This window comes from Macrotis lagotis, chromosome 5 (genome assembly GCF_037893015.1).
Source record: "Macrotis lagotis isolate mMagLag1 chromosome 5, bilby.v1.9.chrom.fasta, whole genome shotgun sequence".
Classification (NCBI taxonomy): Eukaryota; Metazoa; Chordata; class Mammalia; order Peramelemorphia; family Peramelidae; genus Macrotis; species Macrotis lagotis.
This window is the reverse complement of record NC_133662.1, coordinates 228,062,486-228,080,775: the sequence shown is the minus strand read 5'-3', so window position 1 is coordinate 228,080,775 and position 18,290 is coordinate 228,062,486. Positions and strand designations below refer to the sequence as shown.

Below are 18,290 nucleotides of genomic sequence, written 5' to 3'. Positions count from 1 at the left end.
GATCGTGTGTTGGGAGACGCGGCGGCGCTGCCTCGGCCCCCGGGGGTCCTCGGAGTTAAGACCGGAGGCCGGGCGGGGGCGGGCCGGGCCGGGCGCAGTCCGGAGCGGGGCCCAGACAGTCCATCCCCCCACTCTAATAGGCTGGGGGTGCTGCCCGCGCTCCAGGGCTCTGAGTCATGGGGAGCCCCGCCCCGCACGCGGCCCGGGGTGGGGGCCCGGCGGAGGCAGCGGGGGCGGGCCCGGCCCCCCACTAGACGCCCCGTCCCGTGCGCCCCGCCTCTGATCTAGCCCGAACTCCGGGCCCGGCCCCGCCCCGCCCCGCCCGGGGCCGGCCCCGGGAGGTTCCCTGGCCCCGGGCCGCGCTGCCGGGCCATGAATCATGGATGGCGGATCCAGTGTCCGGGGGGGCGCCCCAGGCTGCGCCCCTTCCCGATTGGCTGCGGGGCCGGGGGGAAGGCCCGGCCCCGGCCCCTCGGGCCCCCGCCGCCCCGCCGCCGCCCCGGGCCTCCGAGGGCCCCCGGGCTGAGCCGCTGCGGCAGCCCCCAGCCCCGCCGGGGACAGGCCGCCCCCCGCAGCACGAGGCCGCCGAAGGGCCCCGGGCCGGGCTGGCCGCGCGGCGCGGAGAAGCCGGAGAAGCCGGGGGACCGCGCGAGCCTGAACGCTGCCGGCCCCGCCCGCGCGCCCGCCCCGCCGCAGACCGCCTCCAGTGCGTGTGTTCCCCTTTAAGGGGAGGGCACCTCGTTCCCCCCTCCGCAGTAGCCCGAAGTTTGCAGAGGACCCCGAGTCGCCCCCAACCAGCCCCCCCGTCTCCTCTTCCCAGGACGCCACCCCCTCAAAGTGGGGCTGAGACTTCCCCGAGCCTCCATCACCCCCCATCCCTCAGTTGCCCTGAATGGAGCCAGGGAGATGTGGTGGGGGGGGCCGGGGCCGGAGTTTCAACATCCCCCCCCAGAAGGAGCCCGACATGGGGGTAAGAGGGGCGCTTGGGGGTGGCGGGGCGCTGGGGTGGGGGCTGTGCCCGGGAGGTAGGGCGGCCTCCGGGCCCCGCCCGGGCTACCTGTTGCAGGGCTTCTCTGCGGCCCCGGCTTTCCCGGGTTCCTGAGTCTCAAGTTCATTCTTTCATTGCTCATTAACCAGCGCGCCCCGCCCTGGACCTTCCCTCCCGCTCCTGTCCAGACCTCAGTTTCCCTTGACTTGTGGCTCGGAATAGGGCCGGCGCCCCTTCATCCCAGATTGGGGGCGTCCTGCCCCAGCTGGGAGCCGGGGGAGCCCGGGGAGCCCGGGCTGGGATGGGGGTAAGGCCGACAGTTAACGGCCAATGAACTTTTTGCAGCTCTTACGCCCCAAGTCCACGCAGGTGAGTGGAATGGAAGAGTCAAGGAGCCCACAGACTAGCAGCTGCCCGGCTGTTCCGTGTCTCCCAGGTACTGAGGATCCGTCTATACCCCTGACTCTGGGTCCTGTCATCAAACTACAGTCCTCCCTGGCCTTCCTCCCTTCGGGGTCACTGCCACCCCCCAGCATAGACCTTCCTCCTCTTCTCTCTTCAGGGTTAACTGTAAGCTTGGACTTCCTGTTCTCTCACTGACCTAAAAGATGGTGGACCTGGGTAATGTCCACCTTTTCTCTCACTCCGTGTCCATCCCCCCATCCCCCAAGAGCTCAGCATCCTTTTTATTCTTGTGGAGGGAGGAAGACTGAGAAGGTTGTATTTAGGGAAGACGGGAGAAGGTTTGGTGGAGAAAGGACCCTTTCCCCCCCCACAAGACTCATTTCCCCCCTCTCTTTTCTTCCTGACAAGGGGAAAAGATCTTGGCCTGGGCACCAGGAGTGAGAAAGGGGCTAGAACCCGAATTGCCTGGGACCCTCATATGCACCAATCTGAGAGTACTGTTCCGCCCCCAAGGCTGGCAAGGGAGGCAGGTGAGGTGGAAAGGAAATTGAAGGAGAAGGTTGGGATAAAGAAGGAAGGGAAGGAAGAAGGGTTGGAAAGGGTGAGGTAGGAGGCCCCTCTTACTGGGGGCTAACTTTCAGAGTCTGTGGGAAGGACCAGGGATGCCCTGGGTCTCTGAGGAAAACTACAGTCATAGATTTAGAGTTAGAAGGGGAATCAGAAGTCAGAAAAATGTCTTTTTGCAGCTCCTCTACTTTATTATTTGCCCCTAGGACTCTGTACTGAGCAGTGACTATGACTTTGCTCTCAGCAACATTGGACGGTTGGAAGCTGGTAATTGAAAAGAGTGAACCCTTTTTAGAAGCTGGGTGAGAGGGTGCAAAGAGAGGTGTAGGAGAGCCCCACTCTCCAGGCTCCCAGGGAATGGGTAGGCTGGACGGTTTGGAAGAGTTCTCCCGGGGTAGGGAGGGAGGATGGCTTGTTTCTATGATAGACTATTTTCTGACCCTTAATCCTTGACCTCAGTAAGTGGCTTAGGCAGGCCCCAGATCCTTCGTCCAGGGACTCTGCTCAAGTTCATGCCTGATGAAATCCTAATTCATGGACGAGACTTCCGGCTTCTGAGAGTTGGATTTGGAGAAGGGGGACTGGAGCCCCTTGCCTTTAGGGTAAGATTACCCCTATCCCTTAAAGGACCCACATGACCCATTCTTTCCCTCTTACTCCCTTTGGAGATATATTCCCTTTACTAGGCGTTATCCTTTGGGATAATAATTGTTTATTATGAATATTATAAAAAATAGTTAGCATTTACCTAGTGTTTTATGGTTTGCAAAGCATTGTAGCTGTTATTCCATCTGATTCCCTAATAGGGATCGCTCTTAACTATACTGCAAACCAGCATGTTTTGTTTTTTTTTTAGTTTTTTTGCAAGGCAATGGGCTTAAGTGGCTTGCCCAAGGCCACACAGCTAGGTAATTATTAAGCGTCTGAGGTTACATTTGAACTCAGGTACTCCTGACTCCAGGGCCAGTGCTCTATCCACTGCGCCACCTAGCTGCCCCCAAAGCAGCTTTTCTTAACCTTTTTTATGTGTTGATTGGAGTTTTTTGGCAAACTGGTAAAACCCAATGGATCCCTTTTCAGATAAGTTTTTTTTTTTCCTTTTAAATTCATAATTGAAGTAAATAAAGACTTTCAATTAGAGGTTAGTGAAAATTAAAATATAACTTTTCCCTTTCAGGTTCATGAATCCCCTGAAATATGTGGGGGGCCATGACCCCAGGATAAGAACCTGTATACCTTAGATCTCTGACCTTTTTTTTTATTTTTTTTAAATTTTTTTAGGTTTTTTTTTTTTTGCAAGGCAATGGGGTTAAGTGGCTTGCCCAGGGCCACACAGCTAGGTAATCATTAAGTGTCTGAGGCCAGATTTGAACTCAGGTACTCCTGACTCCAGGGCTGGTTCTCTATCCACTGTACCACCTAGCCATCCCCTGATCTTTCTTTCTAACCCTTCTTTCTATGACTTAGCAGTTCACAGTTTCACAGAGACAGTCCTTTATTCTGATCAGAAGTGGGGAGAAACCTAAATCTATTCCCTTCTACTCACCTTTCTGTCTGAACCAAAGAGGTGGGATGGTTATTTCTTACACAGGTGGCCATGGCAATTCTCCAGGCTAGAGCCCAAAACAGTCAAGCCCAACAGTATGAAGGAATGACTCTGAACAAAGCTTGTGAGTGGAAGACTTTTTTTTCCAGAGAGGGAGATATATGGAGAGGGATATGGGGTGGAACAATAGGAAGTTGAAGGAAGCAGGCAGGTAGAGGCCAGAGTTGGGGTCTAGTATGACTGGAGAAAAAGGGTGAACTGACTGGTACTTCTCTTTCTTCCTTTCTCTAGCCTGTGGGCTGGGTCCTAGTGAGCCACCTGTTCCCCTCTTAGAGACCCTTGATGACTGGGAGGCTGAACGGAGGAAGCATGGAGCCAGAGGCTGGAGGGTCAGCACAGTAAATGAGAGGTTCGATGTATCTACCAGGTGAGTCCAACATTCTCACATCTCCTTTTCCTAGAAGCAGGCATGTTCAGCCAGTCCTTCCAACCAAAGGCTAGACATTCAGCCTGCCTCCTAGAAATACCTGCATGGTAGCCTCCTGACCCATTCGTCCCTTAAACCCAAGATTTACCTTCCCCTCAAATTATAACATCATTACTATACTATAGATTATTGAGGTAAGCAGTAACATCACCTTCAACTCCACAGTCTCCCTCGATACTTCTGGGTCCCTAGACGGACGCTGGACAACGAAGTCAGAAAAGCATTTGGTCACTTCCATCAGGGCCGTGGACCGGTCAGTGTGGGAATTACAGGAAAGGGTAGAGAGTTTGGAGCCTCTCTTTCCTGAATGACTTGTCTGAGAACTGCCCCCCCCTATTTGCAGCGTCTATCCTGGCATCACCCTGGAGGCAGTGATCTTCTCCGTTCTGGTGGCTTTTATGAAGCCAGTGATCCTAATAAGGAGGATATCAGGTAAAGGAGAGGTTGGAGGAGGAGAATTCAGGGTTGGGAGTCAAGGGATAGCCAAGGTTTCTTAAGCTTCTTCCTTCCCCACCCTCTTCTTTACACCCACAGGGCAGTGGAGTTACTACTCCAGGCCGGGCATTCAGATATTGTCCTGGTGGATACCGTGGATGACTTACCCAGCCTTGCAGATATCCAGCTTGCCCACTTGAGACTTCGGGCCCTCTGCCTGCCTGGTGAGTTGACTTCTCATCTACAACCCCTAGACCTACTGATTCTTTTGCCTTCTCTGCATAAAGTGACTATTGTCCCCCTAATTTATTGACCTTTTATCCTATTAAAAGGATGGACTCCCTTCAATGAGATCCTGAAGATGCACTTATTCTTTCTGACGCTTTTTGACCACTGATTCAGTTCTTTTTAACACTTTGGACCTCATTTCCTGAGTCTTGACATTGGAATCCTCAATTTTCCTGATCCTCTTTATTCCTCTAACTCTTCTCAACCAGATGCAGCTGAGGAAAAATGGCTTTCAGGTCTGGAGGGAACAAGATGGCTGGACCATGTCAGGTGATCATCCCCTTCCTTTAATCTGCCAACCTGCACACCTTGCTCCAGTCTTCCATTAACCTGGAGCCCTTCCATGTTCTTCCATGAGCTCCTCCAGACTCTCTCCAGACTTTGCTACTTGGTTCTTCCTGGAAGCGGCTACATTTAATTTTCATGGCAGGAAAAGATGGCAAGATGCTAAAGTCAGTTTTCCACCTTTCCCTGATGATCAGGAGATGACTTTTCTAACCTCTAGACCTACTGTTATTTACTCTTTCCTCCAACCTCTTTTTATCAGATCCTGTCTGCGAAAGGCCAGCGACATCTCTGTGCTTGTGACTTCTAGGGTCCGGTCTGTAGTTCTTCAAGGTAAGTTGCCAGATTATCCCTGCATTTCCCCTGCTTCTGTGTCTCTGGCTCACAAAACTGGCATCTTTGTAGGGAAGATCAGTCCATTTGTTCTCTCTCAGGTCCAATTTTCTTCTGTCCAACAACCTAGATCTTGGGATCTCTTAGCCCTTCTGCAGCAATCTCAGTTGGACATGAAGAAAGACAACTGGAAAGCAGGAAGAATTGAAATTCTCTCTTAAGGGGTGGCTAGGTGGCATAGTGGATAAAGCACCGGCCTTGGAGTCAGGAGTACCTGGGTTCAAATCCGGTCTCAGACACTTAATAATTACCTAGCTGTGTGGCCTTGGGCAAGCCACTTAACCCCATTTGCCTTGCAAAAATCTAAAAAAACAAACAAACCCCCCCCAAAAAAAGAAAATCTCTCTTAAGCTCTCTCAATCGTTACTCACTCTTCACCTCACCTTTCCCATGTCTCTCTCTTCTCTTAACCCTGATTTAGTTTTCTTCTGTCTTCATCTTCACCCTTTCCACTTGCATCCATTCCCTTTCAACTTTATCAGGCCTTTCTATTGTATCTAACCTGGCTTCTTGATCCCCAAACTTCACTAAATCTATCATTTTGACACATTTTTTTTTTACCTCCCAGAACAAGGTGATCGTGACCTCAATGGCCTCCTCTCTTCACTTGTCCAGCTGCTCTCAGCCCCTGGAGCTCGGACTTTGCATGGCCTCCAGACCATTGTCCAGCAGGAGTGGGTGGCAGCTGGACACCCTTTCCTGACCCGTCTGGGAGGATCTGGGGGAAGTGAGGAGGTGAGGGAATTGGATGATACTGAGAAGGTGAGGGGATGGTGAAGTTGATTTGGATCATCTGGATCAATGGAATGGGTATGGAGGGCCTTGGAAGAGTGTTAAACAGGTAAGAACGGGGCTAGAGTCTCAGAATCCTTCAATTCATCCTATTTCCAATTGTCCCAAACCTTTCCTTCCTTGAAATGTCTGTCCTCTTCTATTCCTAATGCCCTTGACTTTAAAATCCTTATGAACAGGCACTAATGATGCCCTTTAACTTTCAAACCCCCACTCCAGGCCCCAGTCTTCCTTCTTTTCCTTGACTGCCTCTGGCAGCTGGTTCATCAGTTTCCAGCCGAGTTTGAATTCTCTGAATTCTTCCTCCTGGCCCTTCATGATAGCGTCAGGGTTCCTGACACTCCTACCTTCCTGAAAGACACGCCCTGGGAACGGGCAAAGCAGAACGGGCAGGTTAGTGATTCTCTCTCTTGTTGCTTTTCCTTGGCTGTTCTTTTTTCCATCATGAGTTTTGTGGGAGGAGAATAAGAAGTAAGGGAAGATGCCTGTCAGTGACTACGTGATCCTTGTCAGAATCCTCTAGTCACTGAGCTTCCAGGACTTTTGATTTTGGGGGGAGAAGGTGGTGGTAGTGGTATGAGGAGGGGAGTGCTTCAGTGGGTCGATGTTGATTTATAATACAACCCCTTTGATCCAGTCGGAGGTGGAAAGCTTTTGAGTCTAGTCATGTTTTTTCCTTCCTCTTCCCAGTTCAGCTCCTATAACCAGGTCCATACATCAGGATCCCCTCAGTCTCCAGTTGGAAACCTTGTTCCCAGACCACTGACAGTCTGGGACTGGGGTCTTCGATATAGCCATAAGGAGATACTTCAGTTCTATAACCCCTATTATGAACCACATCACTGCTCAGATTCCTATCCTCTTAAAGAACAGGTAAACCTCATTTTCCAGGGAGAGAGAATTAGGAAGGTGGGGATGGTATACTATCCGTAGTTTTTGCCCCTGACTCTCATGTACCCAAGCGTCCCCCAAGGGATGAAAGGCAGTTTCTTTGTCTTCTTCCTTCTTCTCAAGTTTCTTCCCACACTGCCTGGAAGAAACCCCCCACCCCACCCCTGAATTCAATATTACCTCCATTTCTCCGTGTGAAGTCTTATCCATGGGAAGTGTAGATGAGGCCACAGAGAGATGCTGTTAGTGAGCTGTCCCCACTTCCTTGCAGCCAACTCCAGTGTCTCCTGGCCCTCCACGATCTATACTACACTTTTCTCGAGGAACACTCACCCCGCTGACCCAGCTCTGTCCTTGGCGGGATGGTTTTTCCTCTCTGTTATCCTCATCACGATGGCTCCTCCGACACAATGCATCCTCGGACAGTTTGGCTGACCAGGAGTGGGGACTCCCTCCTCACTGGGGACCTTCCCCTTTGCCTCCAGGACTTCTGTTGCCTGGATTCTTGGGACCCCAGATCAAACTCTGGAGACGCTGCTACCTAAGGGGGCGACCTGAGTTCCAGGTAGGGCTGGCAAACCAGGTAGGAACATGGGGTGGCAAGTGGAGGCCAAAGGAAGGGAATCTGGTAGAGCTGGGGGTTAAGACATCAAGAAACAACAACAACAATAATAATAAATAGGCATCAACAAACATTTATATTAAGTGCCTTTTATGTGCTAGGCTTAGGGGGAAAAAGGCAAAAAATGAAACATCCTTTCAAGGAGCTTTTTCAGAGAAGCAAACAGTGAAGATAAGATATTTATTATAATGCTGAAACAGTCTGGTGAAATGTAGAAGCACAGAAACAATGAAGGCCTTGATTGGGTGGGTGGGATGGCCAGATTTATATTTGGTGACATCTTTTTTTTTAATCCTCTTTTTCTTTTTCAGATGGGACTGTCAGCCCCAACAGTCTCTGGACTTTTGGATGAGCTGGCCCAACTCCAGGAGCTGCTGAGGGCTCATTTGAAGACCAAAGACCCAGAAACCCCCCTGTCTCCCTCCCGATGAGACATCTGGCCCTCTTTAGAACTGTAGGTTTCTTAGATCTGCCAGATCTTCCCTTTGCCTTCCTTCCATTCTCCTAACCGCCCCCTCCCCACTCCCCAACCAAATAAGCTTAATAGAATTTAACCTTCTGTTCCAGCCCTTCCCCCAGCCCATAAACACAGGATCAGATTTTGATCTTAAGGGACCTTAGAGATCTAGTCTTATTCTAAAATGGGCTAGCTGACTGTTTGGTGCATTGGGAAGAGTATAGAACTGGGGCTCAAGAGAGCTGGGTATTCTTGGCATGGCTCTGACTCAGTGTGACCTTGAGCAAATCACTTTTCTTAACCTCATTTTCTTAATCTGTAAAATAATATATGTACAGGGTGTCCCAAAAGTCTGATTTAAATTTAACAGCTTAAAGCTGCTCTAAGACATTTGGGATTTTGTGTGTGTGTGTGTGTGTGTGTGTATGTGTCTGTCTGTCTGTCTGTCTGTATACTAGAATATGTTTGTGACTATTTCCAGGTCTGAAATACTTTGATTCTAGTCAACCCCAACATTGTCACCTGCTCCTCTGTCCAATTCCCCAGAGACTGTTTTGTACCTGAAAATTGTTTTTCTTGCAATTATCTTATTATTTAGGGGAATTAACATTCTTTTCTAGGCCCATCCTTTGTGGGTTTACAGTAGTATAGTATTTGAAGCATCTGTTGGTTGTGACACCCACCAACATGGTCCCACAGACCTACTCCTCATCTTCCTTCTGACTGCCTCTCAAATTCTTAATTTCTAGTTTGCCTTACAGTTTTCCATGGAAATAGAATGGAGAAGGGAGAGAAAAAAGGGAGTAGTTCTTAATATGTGCTAGATAAGGGGCGCCTAGGTGGTACAGTGGATAGAGCACTGGCTCTGGAGTCAGGAGTACCTGGGTTCAAGTCCGGTCTCAGACACTTAATAATTACCTAGCTGTGTGGCCTTGGGCAGGCCACTTAACCCCATTTGCCTTGCAAAAACCTAAAACAAAATGTGCTAGATATTGAGCTAAGCACTTTTTACAAATACAATCACAGTTGATCTCATAACAACCTGCAGAATAGATGTTTTTATTCTAATTTTACAGTTAAAGAGAATTTAAATGACTTAGCCAGGGTCATGCAGTTAGTAAGAATTTGAGGTCAGATTTGAAATCGAGGTCCTTCATACTCTAGGTCTAGCCCTCTATTGCTTCTGAGTGAGAATGGGAGACACTCTGCCACCTCCATATGAAGAGATTTTTGTAGTGATGTTTTACAGAAACCATCAATGAACAGTATTTATATAAGCTATTGAGTTCTGCTCCTTGGAAGAGAAATGTGGGAATAAGTGCTAGGACAAAGTTGGGAAAATGGGAACAGAACATTTTGTACTGTGGAACGATATGTAGGTTATAGGCATTTTCATCCAACTGGCTGATCATTCAGTACCCAACATCCAATATCAATTTCAGGGAAAGTAAGGCAATGAGAAGAGAATTATGGTGGGACCCACATATAGATGGGATATGTACAAATTTAGTATGTGGTCTAGATTATAAAGACTTCTGCGATTCTTCAGGGAGTAATGTGGAAGAGTTAACCAAACTGTGTGAAATAAGCTAAGATCGGAATTCTTGGAGGATCCCCTTAGGCCTCCTGAAAGATTCAGTAGTTCATGAAAAGTAGTAATATGGGACCAAATCTTTAATTGAGTTTAACAAATAGAATAGGGATGGTTCTGGATTGGATAACAAGAAGGAGAAGTTTATTCCTTAAATCCCAGTTTGTAGTTACTTGCTTTGCTATAGACGTAGTTTGATGTGAATGTTAAACACACTTGGGAATCAAACCAGATTTCTAATGAAATAGTTTAATATTTTGAGTTTAAAGTCAGCTAATGTCCCTCCTTGCTCAAGACATTTTCCTCAGTTATTAATCTTAGTGCCTTCCTTCTGAGACTTCCCCAGCTTATCTGTATATAATTTGCTTATCCATAGCTGTTGGCCTGTTGTCTCCCTGTTAGAGCAGGAACTCCTGGAGAGCAGGGGCTGTCCTCTGCCTTTCTTTGTATCAGCTCAGTAGTCTTCATAAATATTAGTTGATTTTTTTTAGGTCATATACAGGAAATGAATATACCAATATATGCAATAGGCACATGATGTTCATAGTCTCCCAATTCAGAGAAGGGAACAAGCACGCGCCACCCGCCATGTGCTAGACTTTACAGGTATTAACTCATTCTGATGCACAGCAACTCTGTGAAGTAGGGGCTGTCATTCTCATTTTACAGTTGGGGAAACAGTCACAGAGGTTAATTGACAGGCCCGAAAGTCCCACAGGTGTCTGAGGCTGGATTTGGGCTCAGTTCTTGACACTGCTCTACCTAAGACAACCTCAGGGCCCCGAGGGACCCTTGTAGGGTCCCCTTTATGAGCTGGACCCCAACGTGGAGGCCAAGGCTTGGATCTCAGGACTTTGAAGGGTGGCCCCAGCCTGGCATTGCAGGGAGTGCCCAGCAGGGCATCGGGGTAAGGGCTGGAGGATGCCTCTGGTCCAGGGCCCCCTTGGGTGGGAGCAGATGGGGCGTCGGGCTCATAACAGCAGGTGGGGGTCGGGTATGGAAGGATTGGCAGCCGGGCCCCGTCCAGGCGGTCCCCCTGGCACCCCGGCCAGCTCCCGGCCCCCCACTGCTCTGTGAGTCTTTCCTATACACGCAGGGCCGGGGGCGGGGAAGGCCCGGTCGCCATGGCAACGTTTGGGCGCCATCGCTGGGAGGAAGGCCAGGAAGCGCTTCTCCGGCGCCTACTGACATTTGGCCTGGATGGGGGGGGTCAACGTCTTAGCTCTCTTGGGGTGAGGAGAGGGAGACCAGATGACGCGGAGGTCAAGGTCAAGATCATGTGATTCGTTATTTTGAAAAATAAAGCTTTATTCCGTTCAGATTTCTGTTCTTCCTGGCGGGGGCTGGAAGTGGGGGAAGGGAGCCGTCCTTGAGCCCCCTCCCAGGTCACGTGAGGGAGGCCCCAGGCTGGGCCTCCGCGCCACGTGACCCACGCCCAGCGCCCCCTCGGGCGGCCCGGCCCCGCGCGGCCAACATGGCGCCTGACGCCCGCCGCCCCCAAGATGGCCGCCGCCGCGTCCGCCGCCTCTGCTCGTCCGGCGGCCCCGACCCCGCCGCTGCCCCGGAAGCGGAAGTGCGCCGAGTGCGGAGCCGCTGCTTGGAGACGGCGGGAGCACCTCCAGTATGGCGGCGGGGCCCATCTCCGAGAGGAACCAGGGTGAGTGGAGCCGGGGCGGGGGGCGGGAAGGGAGGGCCCCCCCCGGCCGCGCCCCGCTGACCCCCGTGCCCCGCAGATGCCACCGTGTACGTGGGGGGCCTGGACGAGAAGGTCAGCGAGCCGCTGCTCTGGGAGCTGTTCCTGCAGGCCGGGCCCGTGGTCAACACGCACATGCCCAAGGACAGGGTCACGGGCCAGCATCAAGGTGAGGGGGGGAGGGGGGCGCGGGCCTGGGGGAGGGGGCCCTGGGGGCGGGGCCCCGGGGGGAGGGGGCCCTGGGGGGCGCGCCTGGGGGAGGGGGCTTCGGAGGGGGGGAGGGGGCCTCGGGGGGCGGGCCGGGGGGAGGGGCCTCCGGGGGTCGGAGGGGGGAGGGGCCCCGGGGGGAGGGGGCCTCGGGGGGCGGGCCTCGGGGGGCGGGCCTGGGGGAGGGGGCCCCGGGGGCGGGCCTGGGGGAGGGGGCCCCCGGGGGGAGGGGGCCTCGGGGGGCGGGCCTGGGGGAGGGGGCCCCGGGGGCCGGGCCTGGGGGAGGGGGCTTCGGAGGGGGAGGGGGCCTCGGGGGGCGGGCCGGGGGGAGGGGCCTCCGGGGGTCGGAGGGGGGAGGGGCCCCGGGGGGAGGGGGCCCCGGGGGGAGGGGGCCTCGGGGGGGCGGGCCTGGGGGAGGGGGCCCCGGGGGCTGGGCCTGGGGGAGGGGGCCTCGGGGGTCGGAGGGGGGAGGGGCCCCGGGTGGGGGGCTCCCCGGCCCTGAGCAGCCCCCCGCCCCCAGGCTACGGCTTCGTGGAGTTCCTGAGCGAGGAGGACGCCGACTACGCCATCAAGATCATGAACATGATCAAGCTGTACGGGAAGCCCATCCGCGTGAACAAGGCCTCGGCGCACAACAAGAACCTGGACGTGGGCGCCAACATCTTCATCGGGAACCTGGACCCCGAGATCGACGAGAAGCTGCTCTACGACACCTTCAGCGCCTTCGGGGTGATCTTGCAGACCCCCAAGATCATGCGGGACCCCGACACCGGCAACTCCAAAGGCTACGCCTTCATCAATTTTGCTTCCTTCGACGCCTCGGACGCGGCCATCGAGGCCATGAACGGGCAGTACCTGTGCAACCGGCCCATCACCGTCTCGTACGCCTTCAAGAAGGACTCTAAGGGGGAGCGCCACGGCTCGGCCGCCGAGCGGCTCCTGGCCGCCCAGAACCCCCTGTCACAGGCCGATCGGCCGCACCAGCTCTTTGCCGACGCCCCACCCCCACCCTCTGCCCCCAACCCTGTGGTGTCTTCCTTGGGATCTGGGCTTCCTCCACCAGGTAAAGTGTGAGCTGGGAATGGGGGGGGGGGTGACCAAGACCCTCCCTTTATAATGCCAAAGTAGAGAAAGGGTTCGGGAGGTGGGAGCATCGTAAAGGTTGATGCTGTAGAGGTTTCATTTATTTAAACTGCCTCTTATTGGATATGTGTCTTGTGGAGAGGAAGGGTCATTTCTCTTAAGTGGCAGGTGCCGTTTTTTTGGGGGGACATGACTGTTCTCTCATTTAGACTTCTCTTCGTTTCCTTTTAGGCATGCCCCCACCAGGCTCATTCCCACCTCCAGTGCCACCTCCTGGAGCTCTTCCTCCAGGAATACCCCCAGCTATGCCTCCCCCACCTATGCCTCCTGGGGCAGGAACCCATGGCCCTCCATCAGCAGGAACCCCTGGGGCTGGACATCCTGGACATGGACACTCACATCCTCATCCATTCCCACCAGGTGGGATGCCTCATCCGGGTAGGTTTTCTGTGCTGGAAATGAGAGGAACAAATAAGGAGGGAGTAGGGGGATTATGTCTTAACTCACTCTCCTCTTTATCTCTTCTTTTTGTATTTTATGCCCTTGACTCCCCCTCTGTTCCTCCTATCCTTTCAAGCTCCCTACCCATTCCTGATTCTTTTTCTGGAATGATACATGAAACTCTAGGGAGAACTTTTGAGAGTAGGAAATGGTATTTATGCTTTAACCAAATCTTATATTTCTTTTTGAGAAGATGAGTTTTATTCTCCACATGAATTTCCCTCTCCTTTTCTCTTCTGCCTCTTTTTCTTTCAGATTCCTGACTTTTGGTTCCTCTTTTCCTTTTTATAATCTTCACTTCTCCTTTCCTCTTTCAATTTTATTCTTACGGTTTTTTTTTGTCTAGGTATGTCTCAGATGCAGCTCGCCCACCATGGTCCCCATGGCTTGGGACACCCCCATGCAGGACCCCCAGGTTCAGGGGGACAGCCTCCTCCACGACCACCACCAGGAATGCCACATCCTGGCCCCCCTCCAATGGGAATGCCACCCCGAGGACCCCCTTTTGGATCTCCCATGGGTGAGTAGATCTCTACTCATATATCATACTTTCTCCTTTCTTAAGTTCTTTACTCCCCAATTACTGCTCTCCCTTTTCTGTATCTCTTATCTTTCTCCAAAATACTTCTGCATTTGTTTTTCATGCTGATATGTCCTGTTTCTTTTTTTTTTCTTTGGCTCTTCATAGTGCTGCTATATTTTTTAAACATGGTAGATATCTAATTCTTAGCCAATTATATGTTTCTTTTAAATTAAAGATTTAATTTATTTTTACTTTTATAATTTTTCCCCCAATCTTACTTCCCTCTCCCACCCCCCACAGAAAGCAATTTGTCAGTCTTTTCTTTGTTTTCATGTTGTACATTGATCCAAATTGAGTGTGATGAGAGAGAATCACATCCTTAAAGAAGAAACATGAAGTATAAGAGATTGCAAGATCAGACTAGGATATCAGGTTTTTTTCCTAAATTAAAGGGAATAGTCCTTGAACTTTTTGTTCAAACTCCACGGTTCTTTATCTGGATACAGATGGTACTCTCCTTTGCAGACAGCCCCAAATTGTCCCCAATTGTTGCACTGATGGAAAGAGCAAGTCCATCAGGGTTGGTCATCACCCCCCATGTTGCTGTTTGGGTATATAGTATTTCTCTGGTTTGGCTCTTCTCATTCAGCATCAGTTCATGCAAATCCCTCCAGGCTTCCCTGAATTCCTGTCCCTCCTGGTTTATTATAGAACAAGAGTGTTCCATGGATATGTCCTGTTTCTTGATCATCTAATTTCTTTCTTTTTCCCACTTAGGTCACCCAGGTCCTATGCCTCCCCATGGTATGCGAGGACCTCCTCCGTTAATGCCTCCCCATGGATACAGCGGTCCCCCTCGACCTCCACCCTATGGCTACCAAAGAGGACCTCTTCCTCCGCCTCGGCCTTCTCCACGTCCCCCAGTTCCCCCTCGTGGTCCACTTCGGGGTCCTCTTCCTCAATAGAGCCAAATTTTTCCATGACCTATTGCATTCCTCTGAGACTTTCCCTGTCTTTTGGACCAGTCAGAGGAACTGTTGCCCCCCGAGGCTCCCCTTTCGTCCTCAGATTTGTCCTTTTTTCCAGTGTGATTTTTTTTCCCTCACTGGACTTTTTTCTATGTTGGGCTCCACTTCTTCCCCAAATATTGACAGTGAATAAAGCTGGATCCCTTGTTTATCTTGTATGATAATATTCTTGTTTAAGTAACACCCCCCTTCTTCCAGGAAGAAGTTATGTGGTGGTGGGATGGGGGTGAAGGAGATGATTAATCTAGCAAGTGTGCATATACTGTTTGACTTTGTTGATTCTTTTCAGTATTATTTATTCTTTCTCTTTAATTCACCTAGCACTCATTAATCGTCTCAAGCTGTGTTTAAGATAGGGTACAAGGACAGAAATGAAAGCAGCCCTTTTCCTTAAGAGTTTACATATTCTGGAGGGAAATAATGTGCACTGATGAGCAGTTATAATATCTATACGGCATAATTTGGAAGAATAGTAGCTATTAGCAACCATTAGTACAAATGAGGGAAAGCTGTTTTGTATGAGGTGGCATGAACTGAGGCAGCTAAGAGATCCAAGAAGCAGAAATGGGAAAAGGAATATTATGTACAGGAAACAGCCCATAGGCCAGTTTGGAAATGTGTGTCTGTGTTAAATGTCAAAGGAGGTTATGATTTATCGTAAAAATACCCACTGATGCTTGAAGCAGTCCAGGCTGAAGGTGAAGAGGACCTGAATTGGTGTGAATTTAGAAGGGGACAGATGGGAAAGGAATACAAGTACCTTCAATTGACTTGGTAACTCAATATGGGGAGGATGGCTGAGGAATAGGGCATTGATCCCTAGGTTGTCAGTGTGGATGCCTGGAAGGATGATAGCACCCTGGACAGAAATGGAAATAGGGAAATTTTATGGTGGAAGATTGTATTTTAGACATGCTCAATTTGAGATGTGAATGGCACATCCAAGTGGAGATGAATTCTAAATATAGATTTGGGAATTATCTTCGTAAGATATAAAGGACAATAAGTTTCTTTTAGAAGTACTTTATACCCGCTACTTTTATTTTCTTAGTATTCGGTTGTATCTGACTGACCTTTTTTTTTGGCAAAGATTCCAGAATAGTTTGCCATTTCCTTCCCCAGCTCATTTTATAAAAGAGGAGATTTAGGCAAACAGGGTTAAGTGATTTGCCCAGGGCCACTCAGCTAGTAAATTTCTGAGGCTGGATTTGAACCCAGGTCTTCTTAATTCCAGACTTGGTACTCAATCTACTTTGACAACTAACTGCTTGTGTTTTCTTATCACCACTTCTTTACATAATCTGGCTTTTTTGTTGCCCATTATTCTCAAAAATCACCAATGCTCACCTTGACTGATCTTTTCTCAAGAAGACTGCCCTAAACCTGGAAGAATCACTCCTAAGGCATACACTGCACATTTCCAGCTCATCATTTTTTGGTCTCCTTTACTGACTCCCTTTGCCTTTTTTACCTAAACACTAGGTAACCAGAAAGACTCTTCACTGTTGTATGCTTTCCCCTACCTTCAAACTGATTCTAATGATTTCAACTAGTCCTTTCTAACTTGACCTTTTATCCAATCTCTAGTTCCATATATATAAAAGATACTGCCAATTATGCATTTTTTTAATTGAATTAAATGATTTGTCCAAGGTCATACAACTAGGCAATTAAGTGCTTGAGGCTGGGTTTGAAACTCAGGTCCTCCTGACTCCAGGGCCAATGTTTCATGCACTGTGCTACCTAGCTGCCCCCAATTATGCATTTCTTAAAACACTTGGCAATGTGCTAGGCTCTGCCCTCAAGGAACTTTCATTCCCCCCATGCAAGTACTGTTGATAACTTCAAACTCAATGTGTCCAATTTGCCTTCCTTTCCTGACCTCTATTTCTGTCATCAGTACAACCATCCTTCCTGGTTCTTCAGATTCAAAATCATGTAGTCAAAATCACTTTCCTTATTTACACCTATTCAATTACTCATAAGTTGATTATACCTGTCTTCTGTAATACCCATCTTGATGTTATTTGTCTGGTTTCTATCCATTCTGTCTCCTACTTGGTCCTTTAATGCATTGGCTACACAACTCCTAGTTAACTGGTCTTGCTTTAGTTTCTTCATTTGTAAAATGAGACATTAGGACTATTTCAGGTCAAACTCTGTGATTCCGTGAATTTCATTACTTCGCAGAAGTAAAAAGGGCAGCTTAAGCACCATCCTTTCTGGGTAGTTTTTACTAATTTTATCAATTTGTCCCATCTCAGACTGATCTCTCCCTACTGGGATCTCGGGATTTCTTCTGTACTTTTGTTTTTGTTTTTTTTAGGTTTTTGCAAAGCAAAGGGGGTTCAGTGGCTTGCCCAAGGCCACACAGCTAGGTAATTATTAAGTGTCTGAGACTGGATTTGAACCCAGGTACTCCTGACTCCAAGGCCGGTGCTTTATCCACTACACCACCTTAGCCACCCCTTTTTTTTGCTTTGTTTTTGTTTTTTAGGTTTTTGCAAGGCAAACGGGGTTAAGTGGCTTGCCCTCTTCTGTACTTTCATCCTGCTTGCATTATATTTATGTTCATGTTTTATTCCAGTGCACTGGATTATAACTTCCTAAAGATTAGATCATAGCCAGTTTTATTAATTTCCCTTCAGTTCATGGTTTTCTCTCATAGTGTCTTGCATTTATCTGACACTCAAATGTTGAAATTTAGTTTTTATTGAATATTGCCTTACATTGTTGCTTAACCTAGGTTTCATGTGTTTTCTAGGGACCAACTTTATTTCTCTTTCATCAGGGACTTAATGAACTTTGGGTATATTGTCCCTTTTAATATTGCCTTCCATTTAACCTCAACTTTGCTCCCCCTTCTTCCTATTGGCAGAACCTTGTGTAATTGATCTGTATTGGTGAATGGCCTGTACTGTAGAGTACACTGGCTGCCATACATATATTTCCTCCCATTTCTGGGTTGTGGTTTTCATTTACAACACAAGCCAAGTAAGAAAGGCAGGAGATATATTAATGATAATTTACTTGTATGGCACTTTGTCATTACAAAATACTTAATAGGCATCTAATTTGATTTCAAAACATTTTTGTGAAGTAGAATAGATTTTTTTTTACATTTTACATTTTACAAATAAGGAAAGATTCAAAATGATGCAGTGAGTGGAAGACTTCAGAAGTAATCTTGGATCGTTTCCTACTCCATTTTAAAACTTCCTTGGATCAAATGTCTGTAAAAGTTCCTTCCACTTTTCAATTCTCTTACTTGACCACAGTCATACAGCAACAGAAAAGAAAGGACTGAGATTGGAACTCAGATGTTCTTATTCTAACTGCAGTGCTTTATCCCTGATACTATGTCTCCCTGAGAAAAGCTAGGTTAGGAGAGATGGTCTGTGTTGGGAGAGGGGTTACTGGGGGATGAGTGAGGGGAATTATGCCTATTCTAGCTCTCACAATCACTATTTAAACTGAGAAGCAGCTTTGAGGTGATAAAATGTAAGCA

General features: G+C 49.4%; 2 protein-coding genes across 5 annotated transcripts; both read left to right on the top strand.

Annotated features, from left to right (window-relative positions):
- Nucleotides 1-547: 547 nt before the first annotated feature.
- Nucleotides 548-11,243, top strand: MTMR11 (myotubularin related protein 11). Of its 3 annotated transcripts, XM_074188673.1 has the most exons (18): nt 550-970; nt 1,334-1,424; nt 1,551-1,609; nt 1,802-1,923; nt 2,167-2,227; nt 2,420-2,562; nt 3,552-3,630; nt 3,798-3,933; nt 4,159-4,246; nt 4,337-4,425; nt 4,528-4,652; nt 4,926-4,986; nt 5,264-5,334; nt 5,963-6,129; nt 6,406-6,579; nt 6,877-7,059; nt 7,349-7,642; nt 8,011-11,243. In XM_074188673.1, exons 3-18 carry the CDS (start codon nt 1,597-1,599, stop codon nt 8,128-8,130), a joined length of 1,926 nt encoding a protein of 641 aa, XP_074044774.1. In that variant the 5' UTR covers nt 550-970; nt 1,334-1,424; nt 1,551-1,596; the 3' UTR covers nt 8,131-11,243. The 3 variants fall into 3 exon arrangements, with proteins under 3 accessions (XP_074044775.1, XP_074044774.1, XP_074044773.1); XM_074188674.1 differs by lacking the exon at nt 1,551-1,609 and having other exon boundaries at nt 548-970; nt 7,563-7,642; nt 8,011-8,096; XM_074188672.1 differs by lacking the exon at nt 1,551-1,609 and having other exon boundaries at nt 551-970.
- Nucleotides 11,244-11,279: 36 nt separating this feature from the next.
- Nucleotides 11,280-14,933, top strand: SF3B4 (splicing factor 3b subunit 4). 2 transcript variants are annotated; one of them, XM_074188676.1, is made up of 6 exons: nt 11,280-11,404; nt 11,481-11,609; nt 12,168-12,710; nt 12,962-13,150; nt 13,578-13,751; nt 14,532-14,933. In XM_074188676.1, the coding sequence occupies exons 1-6, from the start codon at nt 11,371-11,373 to the stop codon at nt 14,717-14,719; spliced, it is 1,257 nt and encodes a 418-aa protein (XP_074044777.1). In that variant the 5' UTR covers nt 11,280-11,370; the 3' UTR covers nt 14,720-14,933. The 2 variants fall into 2 exon arrangements, with proteins under 2 accessions (XP_074044777.1, XP_074044776.1); XM_074188675.1 differs by having other exon boundaries at nt 11,281-11,404; nt 12,962-13,168.
- Nucleotides 14,934-18,290: the final 3,357 nt, after the last annotated feature.

Bases quoted from the DNA above. Each gene is read 5' to 3' on its own strand.
- MTMR11 (XM_074188672.1), top strand. From the start codon at position 893: ATGGAGCCAGGGAGATGTGGTGGGGGGGGCCGGGGCCGGAGTTTCAAC. The intron at 3,631-3,797 runs GTGAGTGGAAGA...TCCTTTCTCTAG, and splicing joins AATGACTCTGAACAAAGCTT to CCTGTGGGCTGGGTCCTAGT. The intron at 7,060-7,348 runs GTAAACCTCATT...ACTTCCTTGCAG, and splicing joins CCTATCCTCTTAAAGAACAG to CCAACTCCAGTGTCTCCTGG.
- SF3B4 (XM_074188675.1), top strand. From the start codon at position 11,371: ATGGCGGCGGGGCCCATCTCCGAGAGGAACCAGG. The intron at 11,405-11,480 runs GTGAGTGGAGCC...CGTGCCCCGCAG, and splicing joins CATCTCCGAGAGGAACCAGG to ATGCCACCGTGTACGTGGGG. The intron at 11,610-12,167 runs GTGAGGGGGGGA...CCCCGCCCCCAG, and splicing joins GGTCACGGGCCAGCATCAAG to GCTACGGCTTCGTGGAGTTC.